The sequence below is a fragment of the Dermacentor variabilis genome, chromosome 8, assembly GCF_050947875.1.
Source record: "Dermacentor variabilis isolate Ectoservices chromosome 8, ASM5094787v1, whole genome shotgun sequence".
NCBI classification, from domain to species: Eukaryota; Metazoa; Arthropoda; class Arachnida; order Ixodida; family Ixodidae; genus Dermacentor; species Dermacentor variabilis.
The window spans coordinates 25,595,019-25,614,491 of record NC_134575.1 but is presented as its reverse complement, the minus strand read 5'-3'; the positions used below and the strand labels follow the sequence as shown (position 1 = coordinate 25,614,491).

Genomic DNA, 19,473 nt, shown 5'->3' with positions numbered 1-19,473 from the left:
CACGCATAGCGTGGGAAGCTAGCCGCCGGAATAGCTATCTTCGAGAGCTATTCTATATTATATTATATTATACTTCGAGAGCTATGACTGATGCTTTTCTATATATATGTATTCATCTCATCTATGCGATCGCATGCGCGTGCTGTTTCTTTGTCTCTGCGTGTAGTAGTTAAGAGAGTCAGTTTAAGGGCGGAGAAGAGGGAAGGAAAGGAAAGCAAACTTGCAGCGCCGTGGTTTTAAAGCGCAACCGTGGTAGAGAAACGGAAAGGCGATATAAGCATTCGTGGCCATGATACGCACACGACAAACTGCCTTAAGGTATTTAGAATTGAGGGGTAGTTTCGTTAACGAACTATAACACGGCAATCAGCACTCGAATATAATTATAACCCTAATAATAATTGTAAATATTCATCTCATCTATAGTATCTAAAGCGCGCGTTGTTTCTTGCCTCTGCGTGTAGTAGTTAAGAGAGCCAGTGTAAGGGCGGAGAAGAGGGAAGGAAAAGAAAGCAAACTTGCAGCGCCGTGGTTTTAAGGCGCAGCCGTGGTAGAGAAACGGAAAGGCGATATAAGCATGCGTGGCCATGATACGCACACGACAAACTGCCTTAAGGTATTTCGAATTGAGGGGTAGTTTCGTTAACAAACTATAACACGGCAATCAGCACTCGAATATAATTATAACCCTAATAATAATTGTAAATATTCATCTCATCTATAGTATCTAAAGCGCGCGTTGTTTCTTGCCTCTGCGTGTAGTAGTTAAGAGAGCCAGTGTAAGGGCGGAGAAGAGGGAAGGAAAAGAAAGCAAACTTGCAGCGCCGTGGTTTTAAGGCGCAACCGTGGTAGAGAAACGGAAAGGCGATATAAGCATGCGTGGCCATGATACGCACACGACAAACTGCCTTACAATATTTAGACTTGAGGGGAAGCTTCGTTAACAAACTATAACACGGCAATGAGCACTCGAATACGACGAGAGAAATAATTGAGACGTGGAAAATTCCCTCGAAATAAATCTGGTTTGCGAGACAAAAGCTTGTATGTATTGAATCTCTTAAAAGATGAGGGGGGAAATATGCGCTCACCGAGAGGGCATCGTCCGCACGAGACCACCGCCAGGCTCCTTACGGGGATGTGGAGAGCTTCGCGGCCGGAACGAAGCCCCCCCTCTCCGCCGACCAGGCGTGGAAAACGCGCTTTCCGATCGCTCAAGGTTGCGTAGGAATGGTATAGTTCTAGCGTCTAGGGAAAGTTTTAACAGGTGCGAGGACGGCACGCATAGCGTGGGAAGCTAGCCGCCGGAATAGCTATCTTCGAGAGCTATTCTATATTATATTATATTATACTTCGAGAGCTATGACTGATGCTTTTCTATATATATGTATTCATCTCATCTATGCGATCGCATGCGCGTGCTGTTTCTTTGTCTCTGCGTGTAGTAGTTAAGAGAGTCAGTTTAAGGGCGGAGAAGAGGGAAGGAAAGGAAAGCAAACTTGCAGCGCCGTGGTTTTAAAGCGCAACCGTGGTAGAGAAACGGAAAGGCGATATAAGCATTCGTGGCCATGATACGCACACGACAAACTGCCTTAAGGTATTTAGAATTGAGGGGTAGTTTCGTTAACGAACTATAACACGGCAATCAGCACTCGAATATAATTATAACCCTAATAATAATTGTAAATATTCATCTCATCTATAGTATCTAAAGCGCGCGTTGTTTCTTGCCTCTGCGTGTAGTAGTTAAGAGAGCCAGTGTAAGGGCGGAGAAGAGGGAAGGAAAAGAAAGCAAACTTGCAGCGCCGTGGTTTTAAGGCGCAGCCGTGGTAGAGAAACGGAAAGGCGATATAAGCATGCGTGGCCATGATACGCACACGACAAACTGCCTTAAGGTATTTCGAATTGAGGGGTAGTTTCGTTAACAAACTATAACACGGCAATCAGCACTCGAATATAATTATAACCCTAATAATAATTGTAAATATTCATCTCATCTATAGTATCTAAAGCGCGCGTTGTTTCTTGCCTCTGCGTGTAGTAGTTAAGAGAGCCAGTGTAAGGGCGGAGAAGAGGGAAGGAAAAGAAAGCAAACTTGCAGCGCCGTGGTTTTAAGGCGCAACCGTGGTAGAGAAACGGAAAGGCGATATAAGCATGCGTGGCCATGATACGCACACGACAAACTGCCTTACAATATTTAGACTTGAGGGGAAGCTTCGTTAACAAACTATAACACGGCAATGAGCACTCGAATACGACGAGAGAAATAATTGAGACGTGGAAAATTCCCTCGAAATAAATCTGGTTTGCGAGACAAAAGCTTGTATGTATTGAATCTCTTAAAAGATGAGGGGGGAAATATGCGCTCACCGAGAGGGCATCGTCCGCACGAGACCACCGCCAGGCTCCTTACGGGGATGTGGAGAGCTTCGCGGCCGGAACGAAGCCCCCCCTCTCCGCCGACCAGGCGTGGAAAACGCGCTTTCCGATCGCTCAAGGTTGCGTAGGAATGGTATAGTTCTAGCGTCTAGGGAAAGTTTTAACAGGTGCGAGGACGGCACGCATAGCGTGGGAAGCTAGCCGCCGGAATAGCTATCTTCGAGAGCTATTCTATATTATATTATATTATACTTCGAGAGCTATGACTGATGCTTTTCTATATATATGTATTCATCTCATCTATGCGATCGCATGCGCGTGCTGTTTCTTTGTCTCTGCGTGTAGTAGTTAAGAGAGTCAGTTTAAGGGCGGAGAAGAGGGAAGGAAAGGAAAGCAAACTTGCAGCGCCGTGGTTTTAAAGCGCAACCGTGGTAGAGAAACGGAAAGGCGATATAAGCATTCGTGGCCATGATACGCACACGACAAACTGCCTTAAGGTATTTAGAATTGAGGGGTAGTTTCGTTAACGAACTATAACACGGCAATCAGCACTCGAATATAATTATAACCCTAATAATAATTGTAAATATTCATCTCATCTATAGTATCTAAAGCGCGCGTTGTTTCTTGCCTCTGCGTGTAGTAGTTAAGAGAGCCAGTGTAAGGGCGGAGAAGAGGGAAGGAAAAGAAAGCAAACTTGCAGCGCCGTGGTTTTAAGGCGCAGCCGTGGTAGAGAAACGGAAAGGCGATATAAGCATGCGTGGCCATGATACGCACACGACAAACTGCCTTAAGGTATTTCGAATTGAGGGGTAGTTTCGTTAACAAACTATAACACGGCAATCAGCACTCGAATATAATATATAATATATATATATATAATATAATATATATATATATATATACAGACATTTCAGGGCCGAAAGGGTCAAGTGTGTAAGGCGCTAAATTGCTCTATAATTCATACACAGGTGTAAGTGTGGGAGTAAGACAAGCTTATACCCTTATTCACTTCTATGGGTGTAAATTACTTTGCAGAATAATACGCAAATACTTATGAACGAACGCAGTGCCACGGAAACATTTTTTTTTTCATCGACTACTCTCTCGTGTTCTCTCTTCTTTATGTACAGATTGAGTAAAGCTGCTCCCGCTTGGGAGTAAAATAACTCATAAACAATGAGCAGTGGTAGAATATACGCTCTAAAGAAGTATACACCATTTGGGAGGGTGTATCTTGTTTCGAAACAATGAGTGCTGCCTGTCTCGCTTGCGGTTATTTTCTTGAAACCTGTACGCTCGTCATTTTTCTCTGAAGAGTGCCATGTCTCGCGGATAACCCACATGTCTGTTCGCGGCCGGATATTCCCGGCCATATAGCTTTAAAGGAAAGGGAAAGCACGCAATATATATATATATATATATATATATATATATATATATATATATATATATATATATATATATATATATATTCAGAACCGCCACGTTTGTACGATTGAACGAAATGACGAAAAGAAAACAAGTCACATCTGCAGTCAGGGATAAAGTTCTGTCTCGCTTTGCAAAATACGATGCAGAGGAAAAGCGCTCCGATAAACAGGTGGCTGGAATGTTTGAAAAGTATTCGACCCATCATACACGCAACGCTCCCACCAATTTTCAATAATTTTTATATATTTCAGGCCTAAAATGAAAATTTCGCTTGCTAGAGTCGATGCAATTTTGCTGTCTCAAGTACAACAATGTCTTTCCAATTTCAATGCGGTTTTCTCAGGGAAGAATTTCTGAATTTTATATGCACTTAAGTAAGCGGACTTTCGGTCTAAACTTCCGGAGCCCCCCCCCACTGAGGCGCGCCTCATAATGAAATCTTGGGTCTTGCACTTGGGAGCACAGAATATTATTTAATTTATTACGCGGAATTGGAAACAGCCCCGAGCTAGAGATTCCTGTTAAAAGACGCACCTGCTTCCATTGCTACGTTGTATACGCGGGTTACTGTGCTTTCCACGATCGTCACGTGACCGCAATCCACCCACACAACTCACAGTCGACGCACAACCAGGCCCCGGTCAACAGGCGAGTTTCCCGCCAACGCCGTCGGCGGCGCTTCTATCCAGCGATAGTGGCGCCGCCCTAGCGTTAGCTGTGTGCGCACGATCTCATTACTACAGCCCAATGAATATAACTGCTTCGCTCAAATTGCCCAAATTTCATACAAATAAGTCCAGTAGCTATCTCATAACAGCATTGCTGCCTTTTGCATGTATTTGAACAGGCGGAATTGCAGTATGCAGCGGTTTGCAGCGCTGCCTACTGCGGCATCCACGGCCGTCACTTGACCGGACCTCCGACGTCGTACGAAGGACCGTACGCCGGCAGCTGGCCCTAATGTATGCGGTAAGAGCAGACGTCGAATTCACCTGTAGCGGCCTTAATTACAATTCAAGAACTAATTGTTAACAAGCCTTTTAAAAACAGAAAACTTCCCCCTTTCCCCAAAAGGGTTTTATGGTATTTTGCCAAGTACATGACTAATACTTGTTTGAACTCGACACAGTCGAGTTCCGCCGTTCGCTCGTCTCAATATATATATATATATATATTTAGAAGATGCGCCATGAGGGAACATACAATGAAATGTGCACGTTCTTCGTACGTTTGTCAGTTAAGCATCGTGCATGTATATGACCACCTGGTAACGTGGCACTGGGCTTCCTTTCTGGCGTTTGTCTAACTAGCGATGTATACATAGATTCCTTTCGTGTAGTCCAGTCAGATAACTGTTGGTTGAGACACGCGACCGTTCTTTTTTTTTTCTGTTCTGCCCTTTTCTCTAACTCTTCGCTTTCGATCTCTGCAGCGCACGTGAAGCATCGGGATTTCTCCATGTCACACCGGCAGGCTGGGTGAATGCCCAGCACAGCATGTCGTAGATTTTCTGGTAAGCTCAGTTTGTTTCAAGCAGCGTCGCCTAATTTACTGATGCGATAATATCGTTACGTTAACTATTACAACTCTTATCGATATATTTCATTATTGCCGCGGAAACTTGTAATAATTACAGGGTGTTACGAAAAGCCCCATCGAAGTGTCTTAATGATTCTACACTTACATGATTTCATCGCGATTCCTTTTATGACAGAGGCATTCATATGGCTGATAAGACTAAAGGTAGTAATCAGACAAGTGCTGATTATAAAATTGAGAGAATAATTTTTAAGCCCGAAGTCGGACAAGTGAACCCTAATGCAAGACCTGAAACCTAACTTCCGAGGTGTTCATGACCAGTTCTAGACATGCAACAATCGCATGCTGCTGTACAATTTCTGCAGGGTAATAAATTCTCGCCGATTTCAACCGCAATATCCAAAAAGGACCACCGAACACCCTGTCACACATTTGGCATACGCCCAAGAGCAAAGACACTGTTTTGGACTATTTGACTACCGCTAGATTCCCTTTATTGTAATGAGTTTCCTAATGTCTATTGCTGACATGAATTTAACGGTTTACCTTTGCATCAGAACATAAATGCCGTATGCTAACGGTATCCAGGTGCGTTTGTATTCCAATGCACGAATTAGTGCAGCTAAACGTCCAAGTTAGAAAGCTTTGCTTGGTAAAAGGAATAAGAAGGCATCCTTATTTTGTTGACAAAACGCGCATTCTTCGTTGTTCCCGATTCTCGGAACTGTAAACATTGCTTGCATAGAGGTGGTGCTTCACGAACGGATAGTCATTGTCAAATTGAGATATTGTAGGCAATGCTTTTTTCGTCATGACAGTCACCCAGCCCCTGAGGTGACCGTTCCTTCGGGCCTTCTAAACAGGCCTCCTTAGTTTTATGGGTGCCATCGTACTAAGTGAGCTGTAAAATTTAGACATTTATAGGGGAATAAGGGTGTCAATTGGTCTAAACTCACACCCTTACAAAACAAGGATATATCTGTGAGACTAATAAAGCGATGGTGCAACGATGGCGTACAGAGAGCATCTGCCTCGCGTGCAAGAGGTCCGTGGTTCGAATCCCGGTGCTGCGCAATTTTCCAACGGAATAAATTTTTTTTTAAGTCGGCGTGATGATAAAATTGCATAAACAGGCCTGGAGTGCGGCCTGGTCCCGGTGACCAGAACCAGTAACGCACTCCCTCACCGGAGCAGGATTGGCCACCCTGGTGCAGTACTTGGCCACAACCTCCTATATGAACACAACACTAAACCCCGGCGCACAGTCCCCAGCAGCTGCGAAGCAACTGATCACGGCGGTGGTCAGACCTGCGACGCAGCAGAGGGTGCTAAGAATCCCTGGTTCCGGACAGGCCGCCACTGGAATCTGAACCTGGCAACGTTTAACGCTAGAACGTTATCTAGTGACGCGAGTCTAGCAGTGCTATTGGAGGAATTCGAGGGCAGTAAATGGAATATAACAGGGCTCAGTGAAGTTAGGAGGACAGAAGAAGCATATACAGTGCTAAAAAGCGGGCACGTTCTGTGGTACCGGTGCTTAGCGGAGAGACGAGAACTAGGAGTCGGATTCCTGATTAATAAGGATATAGCTGGTAACATACAGGAATTCTGTAGCATTAACGATGGGGTGGCAGGTCTTGTGGTGAAACTTAATAAGAGGTACAAATTGAAGGCCGTACAGGTCTACGCCCCCACATCCAGTCATGATGACCAGGGCGTCGAAGGCATCTACGAAGCCGTGGAATCGGCGATGGGTAAAGTCAAAACAAAATACATTATACTGATGGGTGACTTCTATGCCAGGGTAGGTAAGAAGCAGGCTGGAGACAAGTCAGTGGGGGAATATGGCATAGGTTCTAGGAATAGCAGGGGAGAGTGATTAGTAGAGTTTGCAGAACGGAATAATATGCGGATAATGAAAACTTCTTCAGCAAGCGGGATAGCCGAAAGTAGACGTGGAGGAGCTCCAATAGCAAGACTAGAAATGACATAGACCTCATACTCTGCGCTAAACCTGGCATCATACAAGATGTGGACGCGCTCGGCAAGGTGCGCTGGAGTGAGCATAGGATGGTAAGAACTCGAAGAACGGAAGAAACTATATAATCAGATGCATATTGCACTTTTTTCTTTTCGTTATTTCGTTCAATCGTACAAACGTGGCGGTTGTGAATCGGGCCAAAGAACATCAAAGATATATATATATATATCTTTGGCCCGATTCACAACCGCCACGTTGTACGATTGAACGAAATAACGAAAAGAAAACAAGCGCAATATGCATCTGATTATCATTGCGTAGAATGGCCCGCATTTTTTAAAAAACGCGACGGATGACACCCTACTATTTCCAGACGTTTACTTGCCTTCATGAATAGATTTATTTTAACGAAATGCGCCAAGAATGTATATGTTAATTTACGTTTTCTTTTTGGATATGTTTTATTTACGATTTTCGAACAAGACTTTTTATTCACGAACTAGAAGAATGTTCATGTGTTGATGTGAATTCAATAGCGCGCGCTCGTTTATTCTTTAACATCGCACTGCGTTTGGCATCTCGTTATTTGTCTAACTACGAAAGTTTATTGATATTCTTGTGCGTTTGCCGTACACAACCATCAGTTAAGATGCGTGTACAGTTTCTTTTTTTCACGAGCTTTTTTTTTTAATTTCGCTCTCCTTTTCTGCAGGAGCGTGGGCTGTTTGGATGCTTCCATGTCATACTGCCAGCAGTGCGATCGCCGAACACCAGATGTCGCCAATGTCATGGTAAGCTCGCACATTCTTAGGCCGTGCTTAGAGCGTGAAACCTTAAAACCCGCCAGTGGGATTCATTTCATTGCGTTAGCATAACATTACATATCAATTACATACAAAAGATCTATTAATTGCAATCTACGAACATCTCGTGGCAATGTGTTTTAATGTTGACGCTCCAATTCGCTTTTACAATGTTCACAGAAGTTCGAAATTTTCAATTAGATTTGTCTTTGCCAATAACAAGGTTGGAGAAGTTATACGTGGGCAATTAAGAGTATATTTCTTTTTGTTGGCATCAGATTCCTGTCAATGGAAGCAATATAATACCTTGCCTTGGGCTCATGTCGATGTCGCTTGTCTGTCCATTATTGCAGGAATTCTGCGCAGTTTCGGATGTCGTGACCCTTCCAAACGATCGGGAAGAACGCCACTGGTGGTCGTGTCTTCATTTCAGGAACTTCGGGGTAAGCTGATACAGCTGGTTGTATAGGATATCTAAAATTCTTGAAAAAAATGGACCATGGCAGGTTGCGCAGTCCTAGTCTAGTAACCGGATTACTAGCAGGGGTTTCGCTTGAGAAATAAACTGAATTGTGCACATTATATCAACCTATTTCGCTATTATGCTAACGACTGATGTAACTTTAGGACGCACGTTGACATTCGGGAATTTATGTAGCGCTCTGACCGCTCGTCCAGCCTATCGCTTATCGGGGACGACGGCGCTTGCTTTCCGCGTGCCACCGCCAAAGATGCTGACTCACTGCCAAAGATGCTGACTCACTGCCAAAGATGCTGACTCACTGCCAAAGATGCTGACTCACTGCCAAAGATGCTCACTCACTCCCAAAGATGCTCACTCACTGCCAAAGATGCAGACTCACTGCCAAAGATGCTCACTCACTGCCAAAGATGCAGACTCACTGCCAAAGATGCTCACTCACTGCCAAAGATGCTCACTCACTGCCAAAGATGCTCACTCACTGCCAAAGATGCTCACTCACTGCCAAAGATGCTCACTCACTGCCAAAGATGCTCACTCACTGCCAAAGATGCAGACTCACTGCCAAAGATGCAGACTCACTGCCAAAAGATGCTGACTCACTGCCAAAAGATGCTGACTCACTGCCAAAAGATGCTGACTCACTGCCAAAGATGCTCACTCACTGCCAAAGATGCTCACTCACTGCCAAAGATGCTCACTCACTGCCAAAGATGCTCACTCACTGCCAAAGATGCTCACTCACTGCCAAAGATGCTCACTCACTGCCAAAGATGCTCACTCACTGCCAAAGATGCTCACTCACTGCCAAAGATGCTCACTCACTGCCAAAGATGCTCACTCACTGCCAAAGATGCAGACTCACTGCCAAAGATGCAGACTCACTGCCAAAGATGCTGACTCACTGCCAAAGATGCTGACTCACTGCCAAAGATGCTGACTCACTGCCAAAAGATGCTGACTCACTGCCAAAAGATGCTGACTCACTGCCAAAAGATGCTGACTCACTGCCAAAGATGCTGACTCACTGCCAAAGATGCTCACTCACTGCCAAAGATGCTCACTCACTGCCAAAGATGCTCACTCACTGCCAAAGATGCTCACTCACTGCCAAAGATGCTCACTCACTGCCAAAGATGCTCACTCACTGCCAAAGATGCTCACTCACTGCCAAAGATGCTCACTCACTGCCAAAGATGCTCACTCACTGCCAAAGATGCTCACTCACTGCCAAAGATGCTCACTCACTGCCAAAGATGCTCACTCACTCCCAAAGATGCTCACTCACTCCCAAAGATGCTCACTCACTGCCAAAGATGCTCACTCACTGCCAAAGATGCTCACTCACTGCCAAAGATGCAGACTCACTGCCAAAGATGCAGACTCACTGCCAAAGATGCTCACTCACTGCCAAAGATGCTCACTCACTGCCAAAGATGCTCACTCACTGCCAAAGATGCTCACTCACTGCCAAAGATGCTCACTCACTCCCAAAGATGCAGACTCACTCCCAAAGATGCTCACTCACTGCCAAAGATGCTCACTCACTGCCAAAGATGCTCACTCACCGCCAAAGATGCTGACTCACTGCCAAGCGGACGGCCAGAGCCGCGGCCGCTGACTTAACCACGGTCCGCGCACACGGTTCTTTCGCGCGAAGCGAGGTTCAGAACCCTGCGATACGAATAGCCCAGGAACGTAGTCACATGGCTATATTTCGTATTTCGATGGCTTTCCTTAAACGCAAAAAAAAAATAACCGCGCATCAAGAATGCTTCATGCTGTCCCTTTTTTGAAGTCCCGTGTTTTCTTGCGGTAACTGCCCAAAATCATGGAATGACCAACTGGCCTACACCCATACTCTGCTATGCAGCGTTTACGCTTCCACAAAAGGTTGGATCGGTTGTCTCAGAATCCCCTCTACAACGCAACGAAACGCAATCGACCATTAAGTTAATATAGAAATGTTTCTATAATTCATCTTAGTTAATTGACTAATTAGGCGGAATATAAACAAATATACTCTAACAACGAGCGCCACATGATGGCAAACCATATGCCGTTGGTTTCAAATAGCTGCGGCTAACCACTTTTCTTAAGTCCTTGGTTCAAGTTACGTGAAGCAACCTGTATTTTAATCTCATCAAATTCGTTTCTTTATAGGTATACGAACACCCATGCGTAACAAAATCAATGCCAACAATAACAAACGTAAAGAATAACACTGTTAGCTGCGGTCTCCCGCAGATACAACTCGTGAAGCGGTATTTAGCATGTGCCTTTGCTCTGTTGCCATTACGTCACGAGTATTCGCCTCCACCTTCTCCGAAAGCAAGCGCCGTTCTCAATGCAACTCGTGGTTCCTCCCCGACGGGAACTGGAATTCGGCGTGGGGTGGCGAGCTTTTTTCTCCGCACTGCTTGTTAATCAAATAGTCAGTGCGCGACAACAAGCTGTTGGTTTTCCCACAACTTTCGTTACTGTCCCGTTGAACACTATTGCACTTGGTTACGCACAAGTGGAGTGAACGTGCTCTTAAACCAAACTCTTCAATAAAAGCTGCGCGGGAGCTTTACACTGAACTGCGTGGTAACCACAACAGCGACGCTATCTCTGTTATTAAACGTGGGTGGCATAGGGGAAGTCGGAAGAGGCTTCACAAATTTTTACAGGCGTAAGAAATGTACTTCAGAGAAATTACGTGATTATACTCCGTAATAGAGAAAATTCTGGCTTGGTATCAGCTCACCACATCCACATGTTTGCGAATTTCGCGGTTCACATGGTCAGACCGACCACTCAGCTAGGATACAGACAGATCCTGCTACGTTTAGATCGCTCGGTGAGCCAGCAGAGACGGGTCCCTGTAGCAAGGCAAACCGTGGCTGGTGCATAAGGACAACGCACCAATAACGTCGCAATGCTATCAGCACGGTCCACAGAGATGTAGCCGTCCTGTCATCCCGATTCTGATTATGCTGAGTATTCTTTTACTCCCCGAGCTTTAGGGGCTTATCAGGAGTGCCAGTTTTGAAGGCGTCGTAGCTATCCAAACGACCGTAACAACGCCCCCGCCCCCACCCCCGCCCCTCTCCAGATGAATCCGTCCAGCAGTGCATCTAGTCGTGGCGTAGGAAGACGCAAAAGTGTCACAACGGAGGGGAATTACTTTCGAGGTAGTCGCTACCCGTGGGGTAGTTTGTGAGTCATGACGTTGTAGCAGCACACTTTAATTAGACACATTTACGCACGCATGAAATGTACGTGTCCTCCTCCTGATTTGCGTGAACGTGTCTATTTCAAGCACCCTTCCTCGTCAGTAACTTTAAAGGGCTTTAAGAAGGGACATTCAACGATTATGTTCAAAAGAGTGTTCCATAGCCCCTTTCAGTTGCAGCAGCAGTTGCATGAACGAAAAGGCAGCTGTGGAAACTTCGTCTTTGGCTTTGCTAAGGTGGTGCCAGTTGTATTTTAGAAATATATTCTTTATACAATAAAAGTACGCCCGTTACAACAGACCCGCATATCGCATAAGTTGGGATATAACCGACCATTTTTCTTCTACCTGTATTACCGCTACAATAATTTCTGCTTCTAAAAGGGTGCAGACATGATATTTTTGTCTGATCTTTTGCTTCAAACGAAAGCTCAGTACCTCTAAACAGCTACTGTTAATCCTCGCAGCGCCCGTAATAATTTATTAGAATAGCTTTTAAATACAGGTCGAGAGTATTTGGTCGTGCATATAGGTTGATGGCTCATTTTTGGTAACACTTCTTCTCAACAAAATCAAGGTTTGCCTATATTCGAATAAATGCGGTAGCTTCGAAACTATAGCGTACGCGGCGCTTCAAAAACAACCCGAGACAATCGCAAAATGCGTAGTTTTGATGACGCTTTATTTCTCATCGTATCGATTGCACGATGCAGCCGAGCCGTTTCACGTGCTGTGCGGTGCAGCGTCACTGCCGTGTCCGGCACAACCACCAGCTCCTCGAAGAAGCAAACGGGAGCGGCGGCCACCGAACCGCCTGACTTATAAATAATCGGCAACTTCATCAATGCAGGCTGAGATGACCGACCAGCAGGTGAATGGGACAGTTTCGTTTTCTGAATATTCTCGATTGTTGTCAATCTTTGATAAACAATTGACGACCTAGATAAAAAAATTCCCTACCAACAGTCGCTAGATTTAAGTTTTCCTTATAAATGCAACCAACACGTCCAATTTAGTGCAGGGGTTGCCGAGAAAAACTAATTGCCGTTTTACATGTCTTTAGATATGAGCACCCGAGCTAAAGCTTCCCCTTAATGGACAAAACGTGCAGGCTTCGTTGTTATTTGTTACCAGAAGGATAAAAATCTTTCTTTGCACAGAGGTGGTGCCTTACGAACACACAGTGCTTTTTTACATAGAGAAATGTTAGGCTGTTTTTTTTTTTCGTAATTAGTGACCACGCTTCTGAGGTGACCGCCTCTGACGCTCGGCAATGACGCCTCAGGCCTTCTTAACAATCCTCCTTCGGTGTGTGTGTCCCGTCTAACTTCGTGACCTGTAGAATGTATACCCATAAAAAATAAGGGTGTAAACCGTTCTACACCTCACCCGTTTACGCAAAAAAGGTGTAAATGTGCGGGTCATACTACGCTTTACTCTTTCTCACTTCTAAGGATGTCAATTATTTGGCAGAACAGGCAGAAGATTTAAGAACGAACGCAGTGCCACGGCAACATTTTTTTTTTTTGCACGGTATACTCTCCCGGGGAGCAAGCTTACTCTTCTTTATGCATAAATTTAGTAATGTTGCTGCCATATCGGAGTAAAATAATTCATAAATTCCGAGAAGGGGTGGAATACACGCACTAAATACCCAAATTCGGTGGGTGTATCTTGTCCCGAAACATTGACTGCTGCCTGTCTCGCTTGCACCTCGTTTCTTGAAAGCTCACATCAATACAATTTCATGAACAACGGTCCATTGGTTTCTCAATGAACAATTTCTGCCTTTTCTATGCATTCATGTAGGTGGAATCGGAAACAGCCCCGAGCTGCAGTTTTCTGTTGCGCACGAACCTACTTTAATCGCTACGTTATATAGCGCGGCCTACGGTGGCGTCCATGGTCGTCATGTGACCGCAATCCCCCCCCCCCCCCGACAACGCGCAGTCAACGTACAAACAGGCTCCGGTCAAGACGAGAGTTTTCCCGTCAACGCCGTCGGCGGCGCTTCTAACCAGCGATGGTGGCGCCGCCCTGGCGTAGATCATCTAGGGGCTCTAGTTAGCTGTGCGCTCAAGATCTCATTATTACAGCCCCAAGAATATTACTTTTTCTCTCAAATTCGACAAATTTCCTACAAACAAGTCCGGCAGCTCTCTCATAAAAAAGATTTCTGCCTTTTACATATATTTGAACAGCCGGCATTGACGTTGGCTACGAGCTAAAGATTCTTCTCTCCTGGTTACGTTTGCAGCGTGGTCTACTGTGGCATCCACGGCCGTCACGTGACCGGAGCTTGGGGCGTCGTACGAGGGTCCATATGTCGGCAGCTGGCCCATGCGGTAAGAGCAGGCCTTGAATTCACGTATAGCGGCCTTAATTATAATTTGAGAGCGCAATAATAGTTAACTATCCTATAAAAAAACAGGAAACTGCCACTTTACACAAGTCGGTTTCAATGTGTTCTGCCCGGTACCTGTCTAGTATTTGTTTGCCCTCGACACGGTGATGTTCCGCCGTTCCCTCATCTCAATACGTAGCGACGCATCTCATTGCCCATCAATAGTGCACTCGACGCGTTTCAAGCAAGTCTTCGGTGCGTATTCGCCCCTTCAGCTGAAACACCTTCTCGGTGCTCGATTCTACTTCGAGTTTACCGTAATTCTACCCAACGCTGTTTATATTCATTTTTCGTAGAGACGCCGTCAGGGCACAGACGTCGTGCATGCATATGACTATATTTAGTAGCGTGGCGCTGTGCTTGTTTTATGCCATTTGTATAACTAGCAATGTTGATGTAAATTCCCTTCGTGTAGTCGATTCAGATAGCCGTCTATTGATCGACACGCGATGGTTCTTTTTCTTTGTCTCTGTTCTAACATTTTGACTTAATCTCAGTTTCGATCTCTGCAGCACACGTGGACTCTTGGGATTCCTCCATGTCACGCAATGTCATTCTGGGTGACAGCCCAGCATTTTACTTGGCCAATTTCGTGGTAAGCTCTCACGCAGTTTCCAGCAGCGTTGCCTAATGTACAGATATGATGGAGTCGTTGCGTTAACTGTTCGCACAAATCTTATCGACAGATTTCGTGAAACATTGTAACCAAAGCTGACGGTAATTATGGGAAGTTACGAAAAGTCTCATCGAAATGTCTTAACGATCTATGTGTTATAATTATTTGATTTCGCCGTGATTTCCTTTATCACGGAGACGTGCTTACGACTATATGACTAAATTAAATCCTGATGCAAGACCTGAAACCTGACATCCGAAGAGTTCATTACCAGTTCCAGACATGCAACATTCTCGCACTGCTATACAATTTCTGCAGCGTAATAAATCCTCGCACAGTTCGACTAGAAATCCAAGACTGAACTGCCGTACACCCTGTCACGCCTTTGGCATACGCCCATCAGCGCTCTGTTAGACTATTTAACTACTTCCAGATAGGTTATACCGAAGTGGAACTGATTCTTTCCTCTTCTTAGTAGCTTAGCGAGTTTTGCTGTAAATATTGCTGCAATTAAAGTTACGGTCTACGGTTGCGTCGGAGCATGAATGGCGGACAGCGAGCGGTGTTCCGGTGTGTTGGTATTCCAATGCGCGAATTAGTGCAGTTAAACGCCCAAGTTGGAAAGCTTTGCTTGCTAATACGGAGTTCAAGGCATCCTTTATTGACAAAACAGGCATTCTTCGTTGTTCCTTGTTCTCGGAAATGCAAACAATTGTTTGCACAGAGGTACTGCCGCACGAACACATAGTCATTGTCACATATAGAAATGGTAGACTGTTTCCTTTTTTTTTTTCGTTATGAGAGGGAACCAGCTCCGGTGGTGATTGCCCCCTGACGCTCAGCAACGACACCCGAGGCCTTCTTAACGGGCCTCCTTAGCTGTACGTGTCCCGTCGAACTGCGCGAGCGTGAGGTGTGTAAATCGGTGTGTAAACCACACCCTTACACAATACGAGATTAAGCGCGGGAATAATACATCGATATATAGACCTTATACTCCTTTAAGGGTGTAAATTTAGTCTGGGACTCCATGGCTGAAAAACGAAATCACTGCCACAGCCCTTTCTTTTTAACTTCCTTGTATACTATTGTGGAGCAAGTTTAGTCTTGTTTATGCACAATTTGGTTGCTTCCATTTGGGAGTAAAATAACTCGGGAACTACGGGCAGTGATGGAAGAGTGCGCCGTTCGTGCGAGTGTAGCTTGTTCCCAAACAATGATTGCCGTCGGTTTCGCTTGCGTTTGAGAAGGCAATAGGTTTGGGCATGTTGTATAATAGGATACGTGGCGCAATATAAAAACAAAGAACAGGTCGAGACATGACAAGCGTTTGTCCTTTCGTGACCCGTCATTTGTTCTTGCTGCGCTAGGTATTCCGTATATCGCTTGAGTCTCCTTTCTTGAAAGCCCTGCGCTCGCTACTTTTGAGGGTGCCAAGGCACGCCTGCAACGTGCTTGCCGTTCGTGCCCGGAATGTTTCGGGCGTAGAGGTTTAAAAGCAAAGGGAAGGCGGCAGGGAAGACGAACCAGAACTGAGAAAAAGAAAAACGGAAGTGACACGTGTAGTAAAGTGCGTATTTCAAAGTCTGACTTTCCAAGATACACAACGCACCAACTTACCGTTTTCCGAGAAATTTCGTAAATATTTCACACCCCTAAATAAAAAATGTGTTTGCTATTGTAGAGTCAGTACAAATGAGCTTTCTCTCCAAAGTACGGCACTTTCATTCACGTCGTTCAAGCGGTTTTCTCAGTCATGCCTTTTTGCCTTTTGCATGTATTTATGTAGAAGCAGTCGTAGAAGAATCGTAGAATTTGCGTAGAAGAAACAGCGCGCATTCCTGTAAAGCACACACCCGCTTTCCTCGCCATTTCGCTAATTTAAAGAAGTGCGTTAATCCGAACACGGCGAGGTACAGAGAAAATCTTGAAAAGCTCACATCAAAAAATGAAATGTTTGGTCGATTCCAGCACGAACGAAAAGAAGAAAATAAAGGAGAATGGTTTGGCAAGGCCGTAGTCTGTAGTAAAACACGGCACAACAACGAACAATTTATTCAGTAAAATATTTTTAACCGTCCCACATGTACAGGTGGCTATACGTATTAGCAAACCTCCTTATGCCTCGACACTCACGACAACTGCTGAACTCGGTGACACGGTGTTTCTGTGTTGATCCATGGATTGCTAACACTGTAAAGCTACGCGTTTCTCCGCGAGAAAGCGGACACCTTTCATGTATATACACTGTAAAATAATTTACACCCTAACGAATGAAAAAGGGTGTAAATGTGTCTATAACTCACACCCCTTAGGGTGTCCATTATATAGATAACACCCTAAGGGTGTGAGTTATAGACATATTTACACCCTTTTTACTTTTTAGGGTGTAAATTATTTTACAGTGTAGCACGTGATTGCCGACGTTCGTTTGCATAGGAAGTGGGTAACGTTAAACAAGTGATGGGCGGCCATGTTAAATGGGTTGTCTAAGTGTGCCAGCTTTGCATGAAAAAAAAAATAAGAAATGACCGTAGAAGCGCTTGCAAGTCTGTGTTGTTTAAGTGCATAGGACGTTCGCCCGGCACCATGCGCTAGCGTGTTATCGATGGTGTGCGCTTAACGGTAGCGGCACGTTTTAATTGTGGGCTTTGTACACGTGCATATAACTAATTCAAGCGTCCGCTCCGCTGGAACTTACTTGCAATTATTTCAAGCTACCCAGATAAATTCTTCTGTCATTGGAAATTTTTCTAAAATTGTTTTATTTATGTGAATTTCTCTTCGTGTATGATGGCCTATACCCACTCCGGTAAAATTGAAGTAGGAGTTGAAATCACGTAAGAAATGACGTAAGTGGCACGTGGCATGAAAGCGTAGTGCAAAAAAAAAAAATTACCGTATTCTACCCAACGTTGTTTACATTCATATTTGGTAGATGCGCCTTCAGGCCGCCGAAAGTGAAAAGTGCAGCATCATAAATACGTTTATGTGATTTGAACATCGTGCCTGCCTATGACTATATGGTGACGTTGCACTGTGCTTGTCTTTTGCCATTTATCTAACTATAGACCCATTTCGTGTAGTCGAACAGACACGCGACGGTTCTTTTTTTTCTTTCCAGCCCTTTTGTCTTAATTTCGCTTTCGGTATCCGCAGCACTCGGTGGCTACCGGGATTCCTCCATGTCAATCAATGGACGGAATGCCCAGCACTGCACTTCATCAACTTCATGGTAAGTTCTCAGGCAGTTTCTAGCAGCGCTGGCTAAGTTATCGATACGATGAAGTTGTTCAGTATTCGTAAAAATATTATCAATAGATTTCGTTAAACTATTGCCACGAAAACTTGTTATAATCAGAGGGCGTTACGAAAACTCTTCTTCGAAATCTCTTAACTATGTAGAAGATGCTGCAATTATTCGTTTTCGTCACGATTGCCTTTACCAAACAGGCAGGCATATGACTACATGGAAGTACCAATTATAAGACTTGCAGAACAATTTTTAACCCACAATACAGTCCATGGAACCCTAATGCAAGACCTAAAAACCGGCATCCGAGAAGCTCATTGCCAGTTCCGGACATGGAACAATCTCACGCTGCTATACAATTGCTGCAGCATAATACATTCTCGTCGATTTCAACTACACGACTTGTTCAACTACATGAACTGCCTTACGCGCGGTCACGTCTTTGGCATACGCCCATCACCAAAGTCATTGTTTTTGATTTGACTATTCAACTATTTCCACTTAGTTCAGTGATATTTCTTATGAATATTGCTGTTCACCTTTGCGTCAGGGATTCGATGACAGATAGCGAATGGCGTTTAGGTGTCTTCACATTCCAGTGCACGAATTAGTGCTATCAGAGGTCACGTTAGACAGCTTTGCTTGCTAGAAGAATCGGAAGACACCTTTCATTGAAAAAACGTGCGCGCTTCGTTATTTGTTACCAGAATCGTAAAGGTCCTTTGTTTGCACAGAAGCGGTGCCTTACGAACACACAGTCATTGTCACGTAGAGATATGGTTGGCTGTTTTTTTTCTTCACGAGTGACCCAGCTCCTGAGGTGACCGCCCCTGGCGCTCGGCAAAACACCTCAGGCCTTCTTAAGAACCCTCCTTAGGTGTATCTGTCCCGTGAAACTGCGTTGGCTGCAAAATGTGCACCCACAAAAAAAAAATGAGTAGGTGGGTAAATCATTCTATAACTCATGTTTACGCAACAAAGGTGTAAGTGTGCAAGTATTATTCCGCTTTTGCACCTCTTTTATACCTCTAAAGATGTAAATTATTTTCCCGTCTAAGACGCAAATGCTTAAGAACGAACGCAGTGCCACGGCAAAGATTACTCTTCCTTATGCGCAAATTGAGTAATCTTGCCGCCATATCGGAGTAAAATAATTCCAAAATTCGGAGAAGTGGTAGAATACACGCTCCAAAGAAGTGTACACCATTTGGGACGGTGTATCTTCTCCCGAAACATTGACTGCTGCCTCTTGCGCCTCCTTTCTTGAAAGCTCCGCGCGCGCGACTTTTGTGTGAAGAGTTCCTTGTCACGTGATAACGCGCGTGGCCGTTTGTGGCCGGAAAGTCCCCAGACATGCTGCTTTAAC

At 44.7% G+C, this 19,473-nt stretch overlaps 1 protein-coding gene across 7 annotated transcripts in view; it reads left to right on the top strand.

Annotated features, from left to right (window-relative positions):
- LOC142589858 (uncharacterized) overlaps nucleotides 1–14,178 on the top strand; it is a 112,752-nt gene extending 98,574 nt beyond the window's left edge. For 3 of the 7 annotated variants that reach the window (XR_012829991.1, XR_012829989.1, XR_012829988.1), the window contains one exon: nucleotides 4,661–4,749. Coding sequence is in view for 2 of the 7 variants with exons in the window: in XM_075701490.1 (XP_075557605.1) it covers nucleotides 4,661–4,782; nucleotides 8,046–8,124; nucleotides 8,490–8,579; nucleotides 12,548–12,663 (407 nt within the window). In the remaining 5 variants the exon portion in view is untranslated. Of the gene's footprint in view, nucleotides 1–4,660; nucleotides 4,783–5,245; nucleotides 5,327–8,045; nucleotides 8,125–8,489; nucleotides 8,580–12,547; nucleotides 12,706–14,091 lie in introns of those variants that run through there. The other 4 variants (XM_075701490.1, XR_012829984.1, XM_075701491.1 and 1 more) reach the window with 4 other exon arrangements.
- The last annotated feature ends 5,295 nt before the right edge of the window (nucleotides 14,179–19,473 follow it).